General features: G+C 49.2%; 2 protein-coding genes across 5 annotated transcripts in view; one reads left to right on the top strand and one right to left on the bottom strand.

Annotated features, from left to right (window-relative positions):
- The window catches only part of LOC107208789 (latexin-like), a 7,696-nt gene extending 1,130 nt beyond the window's left edge, over window positions 1-6,566 (bottom strand). Inside the window, exons 1-6 of one of the 4 annotated variants that reach the window (XM_015637651.3) lie at window positions 6,393-6,558; window positions 5,386-5,448; window positions 4,802-4,976; window positions 4,120-4,256; window positions 2,977-3,039; window positions 843-1,307 (exon numbers count right to left, since the gene is read on the bottom strand). In XM_015637651.3, coding sequence (XP_015493137.1) covers window positions 1,290-1,307; window positions 2,977-3,039; window positions 4,120-4,256; window positions 4,802-4,976; window positions 5,386-5,448; window positions 6,393-6,521 — 585 coding nt within the window. In that variant the 5' untranslated portion in view covers window positions 6,522-6,558 and the 3' untranslated portion in view covers window positions 843-1,289. Of the gene's footprint in view, window positions 1-842; window positions 1,308-1,950; window positions 2,211-2,976; window positions 3,040-4,119; window positions 4,257-4,801; window positions 4,977-5,385; window positions 5,449-6,392 lie in introns of those variants that run through there. The other 3 variants (XM_015637649.2, XM_015637650.3, XM_015637648.3) reach the window with 3 other exon arrangements.
- The window catches only part of GFM1 (G elongation factor mitochondrial 1), a 15,950-nt gene extending 5,912 nt beyond the window's left edge, over window positions 1-10,038 (top strand). The window contains exons 10-18 of the mRNA XM_019007795.2: window positions 414-520; window positions 613-669; window positions 996-1,133; window positions 1,869-1,951; window positions 6,923-7,085; window positions 7,851-7,995; window positions 8,661-8,821; window positions 9,304-9,357; window positions 9,611-10,038. Of these exons, the coding sequence (XP_018863340.1) occupies window positions 414-520; window positions 613-669; window positions 996-1,133; window positions 1,869-1,951; window positions 6,923-7,085; window positions 7,851-7,995; window positions 8,661-8,821; window positions 9,304-9,357; window positions 9,611-9,742 (1,040 nt within the window). The 3' untranslated portion in view covers window positions 9,743-10,038. The remainder of the gene's footprint in view (window positions 1-413; window positions 521-612; window positions 670-995; window positions 1,134-1,868; window positions 1,952-6,922; window positions 7,086-7,850; window positions 7,996-8,660; window positions 8,822-9,303; window positions 9,358-9,610) is intronic.
- Window positions 10,039-10,576: the final 538 nt, after the last annotated feature.

Raw genomic sequence — 10,576 nt, 5'->3', positions numbered from 1 at the left:
ACTGCCTGAGACACTGGATAATCCTGGATGGGTCAGCACTGCCTGAAGCACAGGATGGTGTTTGCTTCTTAACAACTTTGCTTCTTGTTTGATCCCAAACTAATCCAAGCTGAGCCCTCCCTTTTGTCCTTTGAATAAAGAAGGAGATTTGCAGGGCTTGGAGTTGTTTAAGGAGCTCAGAGTCAAGCTTTAAAACAGTGTTTGGATTTTCTGTAATCCAGGTGGAGTTTGGAGGTGAGGGAAAGACAGAATCAATCCTGGAATGGTTTGGGATGGAAGGAACCTTGGGCATGCCTTCCACTATCCCAGGGTGATCCAAGCCCTGTCCAGCCTGGCCTTGGACACTTCCAGGGATCCAAGGGCAGCCAGAGCTTCTCTTATCCCAGTGTTGTCTGAACAGGAATTTTCCTTCCCTCAGGATGTAAATGAAGTTTATGCTGGAGACATCTGTGCCCTGTTTGGGATCGACTGTGCCAGCGGGGACACGTTCACGGATAAAACCAGCACTGACATCTCCATGGTGAGCCCCCCTTGCCCTGGCTGCCTCAGGCACTGCGAGTCACCGGGATTTTGCTGGAATTTGTAATCATCCCCTTTTCCTTGGCCATGCAGGAATCCATCCACGTCCCTGATCCCGTCATTTCCGTGGCTATGAAGCCTTCCAACAAGGTAGGAGCCTTCAGATCAACCTCTTCTCCCTCAGTTCCCTCCCTTTGCAGCTTTGTGATTTCATGGACAGTCTAAGCACTGTTTGAAAGTGTTTTATCCCAAATATCCAGGATTTTGTCCCTTGGATTACCCAGGGCTGAGCTGGATGCTGTCACTCAGACAGAAACATGAACTTGAAATAAATAATTAACACTTCAATCAAGAGTTACAGATCTTCCATAAAATATCCCCAAAGAACAGAAATGCTCAGGAGTGGATGGGAAAACTTGAGGCTTTTTTCTTGGAATCACTCATGGATGTGGAGTAAATCTTGGCTTGTGTTTCAGAATGACCTGGATAAATTTTCCAAAGGCCTGGGCCGCTTCACCAGGGAAGATCCCACCTTCAGGATCCACTTTGATGAGGAGAGCAAGGAGACCATTGTCTCTGGGATGGGGGAGCTGCACCTGGAAATCTATGCCCAGGTAATTTGGGAAGCACATTCCATGGATTCTTGCTTCTGCCTGCTTTTCCCATCTCCTCTTCCTCCTCCCTATCCCTTCCAGCTGCTTAGGGACAAGGTGAAATTTTAAGTCAGCTTTTGAAGGTTCTTTCTCTCCAGTGGTTCCAATCTGAAGGCTTCAAAAAGGAAATTTTGCCTGGAATGGTTTTAGGATTTGGTTCAAACCCATAAAAAATGTATTACACTTTGCTCTAGCAGCCTTTGCTTATAATAATTAATAATACCTAATTATAATTAATTTCTATAAGAAAATCCTCTCTTTCTGTGGTTTTAAATGTATCATTCCCTAATAAAAGCTGGTGCAGGGAGGAGAAAGGAGTAGTTACAAAGATTTGTTTCATTTCAACTGATGTCTATATTTTAATCTTAACACAAAAGATGTGTCTTAAATATTTAATTTTATTAAATATATAATTGGATTAAATATTTAATTTTATTAAATTTGACAGAATTAAGAAAAAGTTATTTTTGCCTTGAAAAACTTGAATTTTAATAGCATAATTAATGTTGTTTCCTTTTCCTGCATCTGAAGCTGCAGGTCTTAAATGATGGGGAATAATTTGTTAATTAAAAAAAAAATAACAAAAATCTCCAAAAATCAATCCAACCCCCAACCAAAAAAAAGTGATTAATCCTGATGAAGGTACTAAATAATTCCCAATGGAATAACCCTGATCACTGTGGGTTTTTCCTGCAGAGGATGGAGAGGGAATACGGTTGTCCTTGCACCATGGGGAAGCCCAAAGTTGCCTTCAGGGAGAACATCTCTGCCCCTGTGCCGTGAGTATTCCTGCTGGGAATTGTCACACTGATCCACTCAGAGGCGGTTCCTTTGGAATTCTGGGCTCAGGAAGAGCCAGGAAGGGGTCATTTCATGTCTGGCAGCGTGGCTGATCCGTGCTGCCGTGGCCTGTGTGCTCCTCCCGGGCTGCTCCGGGGCCGTGGCAGCGCGACACGCGCGCCCCGCGCTGGGGGTGCCACAGCACGCTCACCTCCCAGGGCAGCACCTCCTGTGGGCACAGGGGCTGTCAAAACCTACCTACAGCAGACTTGAAATCACTTCATACTGAAAATCACTTTATATTTAGCTTCAATTGAAATTTAACCTCTTTAAAAAAAAGCTTCAACCACAAAATGCACAAATGCTGCCGATTTAGAACTTTAGGGTCTGGACCTTAAGTATTTCCTGGTTTTCTTAGCTAAAACTTGAACATTTGGCACATTTTTCACCCTCAATGACCCCTCCCTGCTGCCCTCCTCCACAGCAGCAGCTTCCTGGAAAACTAGCATTTAAACCCAAGGGGATGGCAGTGCCAGGGGTCAGGGCTGGAACAGGGAAGGGAGATCCCTGGATTGTTACAATCAAGAGCATCTCTTCCCAATTTTCTGTGGTTTTCCTATGGAAACACCTGCTCAGATCCCAGAATTTTGATGGAGAATAGCACAGGATGTAAATGCAGTTCTGGGAGCCAGTTTCTGCTGGGGGTTACTGGGATTGCTGAGGTCTCTGTCCTGGGCCCTGGAGGCAGCTGGAATTCAGCTGAGCATCCAGGATGCTCCAGCTGCCCCTTCCCTTTATCCCTGCTCACTTTGGCACTGGGATCTCTCAAGGGAGAGCTGTGAGGGACCAGCTTGGAACCTCAGCCATTCCTAAGGAAGCCCAGAAATAGCTGGAAATCCCTGCTGCTGTTCCTGGAATGCTGAGACAGGCAGGGATGGGGCTCAGATCTGTGTCTGAGCTGGAGCTCTCACAGCTGCAGTCTTAAAACACCCAAAAAAAGCATTTTAGGGAGAAAATGATTTACCTGGGACACCATTTCGTGGAGTAGAACCACATAGTCAAACTGAAGATCTTCATCACTTCTTTTCTGGAAAGAGAGGATGAAAAGGGGTGGATTTGGGGATTCTCCCACCTTAGAAAAAGTGATTCAGTTCTTTGTGGTTATCACAAAAATTCCCTGATGGATTTCAGATAAAACTGGCAGCTCCTGATCACAAATAAAGCAGGTGGAGCTCAGGCACCGTAACAAAGTTAAAAACTCTTGGTTTGAATTTTTGTGGACTCCAAAACTGCATTGGAGTCACTGAATGTAGAACTTCAAACTGCTAATTCCTGCCTTACAGAGACCAGATCTGTCAGGAATTCTTTGGGATGGGAACACCACATTTTAGAAGGTGTCAGTTTAACCCAAACAATCCCAAATAAAATTGTCAAGAGGATAAGGACACTGCAGAGGCCTTACAGTGAGTGACAGTCAGGGATTCTGAGAGACAGAATAAACCCTGGCCTTTGGAATATTCTCTTTTCCTGTGTTTTTCAGGGAAAAAAGGGGACAAAATTACCCAGGAGAGATGGCAGCTGGGTTACTTTATAGTTATTTGTCTCCTTTATCCTTAAATTTGCTAGAGAGGGGTTGAAAATCTTTAATCTCTTGCTGGCACACAGCCCTGCAGCAGCTGTGAATTCTCTAAAATGCCATCAGAGGGAGCAAAACATCCACAAATCCTGCTCCCACAAGGAATTCCTGGCTTTCCTTCAGACCCAGAACTTCCTGGAATTCACTGTCTGTTCAGAGGGACAAAACTTTAGGAGATTTTGGCTTTATAAACACTAAATCCTGCTGCTTTTTCCTGGCTCCTGTGGAAAATCACCTTGAATTTAAAGTTGGTGATCACTTTAGGGTTACTGTTAACTCAGACTCGATTTTCTCTAGTAGAAGACAGGAAAACTGGGAGGATCTGTAGAATTCTGGTAATTTAATTTATTCTCCTTGCCACAACTGCTTAGCTCTTGTAGGCTTTCCAGGGAAAGCCAGGGCCAGGCTGGATGTGCTTGGAGCACCCTGGGCTATGGAAGGTGTCCCTGCCCATGCAGGGGGGAATGGGATGAGCTTGAAGGCCCCTCCTGCCCAAACCAGGCTGGGATTCTGCTCCTGCTGCTAACTCACCACTTGCTTCACGTGTTTAACTTGGGCAAGGTGGAGCATGGTGTTTTCAGTGGAATTCTGCCAGATCACGTAGCCAGAGGCCACCCAGGCCAGCAGGTGGATGGGCTCCAGCTCTGGGGGAATGTTCCCATGGCTGTCTGGAACCAAAATAAACACAGGATGTTAAAGAGAGCCCTTAACAGAACATTATCACCTCACACAGGGCTTGCTGCTCAAGTCCCTGCTGTCACACAACCTCCCACACGGTTTGGAAGAGCTGCTCCATCACCACAGAGTTTTCCTCCCACCTCACACAATCCTGGAATGGTTTGGGTTGGAATGGACCTTAAATCCCATCAGTGTCACCCCTGACACCTCCCACTGTCCCAGCTTGCTCCAAGCTCCATCCAGCCTGGCCTTGGACACTTCCAGGGCGTTTTCCTCCACTTTTTTCTCTTAACATAAATTCCAGGTCTCGAAGGCAGGGGTTGCTGTGAGGTGAGAGCAGCATTTGGGGTTGTACATTTGGGGTGTTGGATGTGCTGTGCCAGGACACCCTCAGAGGGAGCAGGAAGAGGTGGCAGTGCCAGCTGGTTTTCCAGAACACTCAGAATCAGGAATAAATGTGGATGCAGACCCCAAAAAAAGAGAAAGTGAAGCAGCAGGGTGAAGGCCTGAGCCCTCTCCCAGCCCTGCCTTGTACCTGGGATATTCTCAGCCACAAGCTCCTTTTCCAGGCTCCTGATCCGATTGTAGAACTCCTCATCTGCTTCCTCTGTGCTCCTGAGCTCTCCTTGCACTGTGACCTGCACATCTGGAGCAGAGGTTTTGCTGCCCAGGTGATACAGAACCTCAGCAGTGCAGCTCACAGTCCTGTCCTGTTGCAGAGTTAATGATCAGCATTATTATTTGATGGAAATGTGTGTAACCAGGGCAATTTGCACTTCTGAAAAACGTGATTTTTATGTAGTTGCTGTTTTCTCTGAGTCTGGTCTGGAGACATTTGTGATGATTTAAGACAGGGTTCAATTCCTGGCATTTCTGTGAGTGTTTAAGGGTGGGATTTGCTTTCTGCAGTGATGGTAGGGGTGCAGAATGTCCCTTGTGCTGTTCAGCTGGAGCTGAGTGACACTGAAATGTCAGCCCTGCACCATTGGTCAGTGGGTTCCTTTGGGTTAAAACTCAGCCTTTTGGGAGCCTGACTGGCAGTACAGAAAAATCAGGAGCATGATTCAAGATGTTAAGTGCAGTATCCACAGAGTGTGTAATTAAAGCAGTCTGACTCACTTTGTCCAGGACATCTTCCAGCTCCAGTTCCAGGTAATACTTGTGCCCAACATCATCAATGTCCTAAAAAAGGGAACATATTAATAACACTTATTTTGGCAAATGTTTGGCTGCATCCTGGGCAAAATCAGAGAATCCCAGGATGGTTTGGGTTGGAAGGGACCTTAAATCCCACCCAGTGCCACCCCTGCCATGGCAGGGACACCTTCCACTATCCCAGTTCCAGCCTGGCCTTGGGCACTGCCAGGGATGGGCACTTTGTGCCAGGGTCTGTCCACCCTCATTTCTACCCCTGAACACCCCTGAACTGCCAATTCTGGGCTCCTGTGTGATTCTACACAAGAATTTGCCTCTTGGTTAAATACTCCCCTAACAGCCTTCAGTGTTTCCTTCTGTTACTCCCACTTTGCAGGTTATTATGAATTGGATCGTGCCCTGTATTTTTGTGGCTCTAAAGAAAGGAGCAGCTGGGATTTGCTGTGTCCCTGCAGTGCCAGGTGTCCCTGCAAACCCAGGGCTGTGTCCTGGCACCCACGGGAGCGCCCAACGCCCTCCTCCTCCTCCTCCCTGGGAGGTTCCTCCTGGCCCGGTGCCGTGTCCTGGGCAGGGCTCCCGCAGGAGCTGTCACCGCAGGTGACTCTCGGGGTGTGTTTCCCATCCCAGACCCGCCCGTGGTGACACCGAGCTCCTGCCGGGACCCGCAGAGGGACAGAGCCGGTGTCACCCCCGCGGTGCCACAACCCCTGCCCTCGGAAAGGAGCCCAGCCCAGGGGGGGTCACCTGGAGCGGGTGACACCGGGGGGGTTTGGGATGTCCCCAGTCACTGCACGCTCCTCCTGGCCGCTGTCCCTGTGCTCTGCCCGCTCCATGGGAAGAAGCCCTTCCCGCTCCCCGGTGCCGGTTCCCCGGTGCCGGTTCCCCGGTGCCGGTTCCCCGGTGCCGGTTCCCCGGTGCCGGTTCCCCGGTGCCGGTTCCCCGGTGCCGGTTCCCGGTGCCGTCCCGCTCACCTGGCGCCGGGCGCGGCGCACCTCCCGCAGCTCCAGCCTCCGCCCGGGGCCGCCCCGCAGGTACCGCAGGTACCCCACGGCCACGGCCGCGGCCCGGGCGGCCGGGAAGTGGCTCGGGGGCAGCTCCATGGCCCCGGAGCCGCTTCCTCCTCCCGCAGGAAGCGCCCGGGCGGGGCCGGAGCGGGCGGGGCCGGCTCCGAGCCGCGGGACCGGGCGGATGCTGCGGGGCAGCGCATCCCTCCGGGATGGCGTTTGGAACGGCGTTAGGTGGGATATTGGGAATAAATCCTTCCTCAGGAGGGTAGGGAGGCCAAGTTTTCCAGGGAATTTGTGTCTGGAAGTGTCCAGGTTGGGGCTTGGAGCAGCCTGGGATAGCAGAAAGTGTCCCTGCCCATGGAATTTTCAGTTTAAATTCCCATCTAACACAAACCAGTCTGTGACTGTCTGAAACACAGAACGGGAATGTTTTCCGTAGAAAGCTGTGGTTTGTGACACGAGTAACGTGGTGTTTGGGGATTGCTGGGGTTTAGGTTTGAGTTCATCCACAAGAAGCAGTCGGGAGGAGCAGGCCAGTACGGCAAAGTGATCGGAGTGCTGGAGCCTCTGGAGCCAGAGAACTTCACCAAACTGGAATTTGAGGACAGAACCATCGGCACAAATATTCCCAAGCAATTTGTGCCTGCTGTGGAAAAGGTACAAACCTTTCTCTGTGATAGAGAAAACCCTGATTCCTGTTGTTTTCCTGCAGCACCACCCACATTCGCTGTGCCTGCCTTGCCCCAGGAAAAGAGGCTTTTCCCATTGCTCCAGTGGCAGCAGGATCACAGTTCTGTGGTTTTACTTCATGTCTTGCATTCCTGGGGTTTCCAGTTAATTCAGGAGCTGCTGATTCCTCTGGTGGTGTGTGCTGGCTCTGTTTCCCTTGTGAGAGCCTCCTGCTCAAGCTGCTTTTTCCTGGCCTCTTCTGCTTCTGGTTGTGGCCCCACAATTTTCATCCCAACCCCAAAATGTAACAACTTCTGTGATTTCTCTGAGGCCAGTTATGGAGGGAACTGAGCTGCATTTCCTGCCTCAAATCCCAGATTCTCTTTCTTTATTGCCTCTGTGACTGCCTCACTGTATAATTTATCACACACAGCTTTAATTAACTTACCAACATCTTAGAATTCCTGTAATAACCTACAATTATTCTTTCATTTTTCCATGATGCAACACTTGAAGATTTTTGACAAATCCTAAAAAACCATAGTCTTAAAGGAATCTTGTTCTCCAGGCAAGAGCTCTTTCCACACTGAGCATTCTTGTGGGGTTTGGCCATGAAATCCCTGTAAAAGGCAAATCCTGAGGCCATTTTTCCTCGTTCTATGATTTTGTATTTGTAAAATCAAACCAAGGTGCCATAGACTGGCAGTGCAGAGGCTGCAGATCCCTGTGGTGACTCTGAGCTGTTGTTCCCAGGGATTCCGAGAGGCCTGTGAGAAGGGGCTGCTGTCGGGACACCGCATCTCGGGCGTGCGCTTCGTGCTGGAGGATGGTGCCCATCACATGGTGGACTCCAACGAGATCTCCTTCATCAGGGCAGGAGAGGGAGCCCTGAAACAAGGTACAGGCCTTTCCCCTTTCCCCTTTCCCCTTTCCCCTTTCCCCTTTCCCCTTTCCCCTTTCCCCTTTCCCCTTTCCCCTTTCCCCTTTCCCCTTTCCCCTTTCCCCTTTCCCCTTTCCCCTTCCCCCCCCTTTCCCCTTTCCCCTTTCCCCTTTCCCCTTTCCCCTTTCCCTCTTTTATGGAGCAGAACCTGTACAAGAGTTTATAGAATTCCTGAGGGAGGCTCAATAATTCCTGTGGCTGTATGAAGGAAATCCTGTTTTCCCTGAATTCAGTACAGCAACACCACCAGCTTCATCCTTACAGGCTGGGAAGAGAACATTTGGTCAAACTGGGCCTTTTTTAGGAAAAATTCCTTCAGTGAAGGAGAAGTTAAACACTGGAAGGGGCTGCCTTGGAAGTGGTGGGGTCACATTCCCTGGAGGTGGCATTTCACAGTAGGGTTTAGTGAGCACAGAGCTGTCAGCCAGAGGTTGGTCCTGATGATCCTGGAGGTCTTTCCCAGCTCTAATGATTCAGTGATTATGGCTCTGGGAGAGCTGGAATTCCACGTGTTGATCATGGCTTTTCCCTGGCATTAACCATAAACCATCTGCTGCTGTGCATGGGAGCAGCTTGCCTTACCCCAGGTTCACCTTGGCTGCTTTATTCCATCCTTTCCCCAGCCATGGAGAACGCTGCTGTGCGCATCCTGGAGCCCATCATGGCCGTGGAGGTGATGGCTCCCACGGAATTCCAGGGAGCTGTGATAGCCGGGATCAACCGGCGGCACGGCGTGATCACGGGCCAGGATGGCTCCGAGGGATACTTCACTCTCTATGCTGAGGTCTGTGTGCTCACTGCTCCTCAACTTTCCCTGGGCTGGATTCCCTTGTTTTCCTCAGTTTTTGTGGGTACAGTTGTAGGTTGATTCAGTTTCAATGTTCCTTCTTTTATCTCCTTCCTAAAAATGATTGGAGAGGATCACTGGGTGTTTTCCTGCTGGGTGGGGGGCTCAGGATAACCACACCCTTCCCAAATTGTCCTTGGAGGAATGTCTGGAGGTACCTCAAAACCTGTTGGTTGACTCATCACTGAATTTAGGATATTCCAGTTGCTGGTGCACTCAAATTCTCAGATTTTTGATGTTTCTTGCTGAAAACACACTGCAAATATAAGTGAATTAAAATAACAGATACTTTACAACAGCAGACCATTAAATCAGAGCTGTTTACAGACAGCACTGACTCTTTATGTCATAATTGGGATTATGACAACCCAAAAGTGATGGGAAAAGCCTCATTGTGAACAAACATGTTTGGATTTTAGGTGCCACTGAACGATATGTTTGGATACGCCACTGAGCTGAGGTCTTGCACAGAGGTGAGTCCTCGTGGTTGTTTCTGCTAGAACGTGTTTGGCTCTGTAAATTTGGGCTCCTTGGATCATCCAATCCTTGGCAGCTGCAGCAGGGAATGAGATCAAACCAGAGCTGTGGAATTCCTGGCCAAACAATTCTTCCATAGTGGAGGAGATCTGTTTGGGTGGGATTGTGGAGGGTCCCTGGGTGTTACATCACGGGCAGGAGGGGTGTGCCCAGCTGGGTTGCACGTGGCCCATCCATCTCTTTTCCCAGGGAAAAGGGGAATACACCATGGAATACTCCAAATACCACCCCTGTTCAGCCAGCACTCAGGAGGAAATCATCAACAAATACCTGGAAGCAACGGGGAGGCTTCCTGCCAAAAAGGGCAAAGCCAAGAGCTGATGGGATTCCTCTGCAGTCCACGGAGCAGTTTGTCCCAATCTTCTCCACCAGCTCACTTCTCCAAGCCATGGAAGCAGCCCAGGCTGGCTGGGAAAGGTGGGCTCCAGTGAGATTTGGACTTGGAATTTTATCATAAAACCTTTTCTCTGGGGTGTTGTGAGCAGCACCAGGGGATCACCACAGGGCTGCTCACGTGTAAATGCTCTTGTAACAAATAGATGGTAAAACACCGCTGATGGTTTGCTTGAGATTTGTCTGAATTAAGAGCTATTAAAATAATTTTATTTTTTACTTGATTCATCTTTATTTGGAAATGTTAAACCAGGAAACTGAGGCAAGAGCTGCTGGATGGACATCACTTGGCACGTGGTGCTCCAGCTTTCCTCCAGGGAACAGATGGAATTTTCCCCTCCAAATCCTTTGGAAATGGCACAGGATCCTCCAAAGTCTCAACCCACTGGGAAAAGCCATCAGTCACCAAATCCACTTTCACTGGTGGCACAGAGATGGAGCTGAATTGCCAAGGATGCTGGGAGGAGCTGCCTCTTCCCAAAGCTGGGAACAACATGGAATTACTGTGTGGCTTGGTGATGTGGATTTAATGGGCTTGGGGTGTGGATTCATGTTTGGGCTTGGCTTTTGGCTCTTGGTTAGAAATCCAAACCAAAGATCCCTTTTCCCAGAATCTCACAATCCAGAAGCTGTTAGAAATCCAAACCAAAGATCCCTTTTCCCAGAATCTCACAATCCAGAAGCTGTTAGAAATCCAAACCAAAGATCCCTTTTCCCAGAATCTCACAATCCAGAGGCTGTTAGAAATCCAAACCAAAGATC

The sequence above is a fragment of the Parus major genome, chromosome 9 (assembly GCF_001522545.3).
Source record: "Parus major isolate Abel chromosome 9, Parus_major1.1, whole genome shotgun sequence".
NCBI classification, from domain to species: Eukaryota; Metazoa; Chordata; class Aves; order Passeriformes; family Paridae; genus Parus; species Parus major.
Note: the sequence above shows the minus strand (reverse complement) of the source record. Positions and strands in the feature narration are given on the sequence as shown.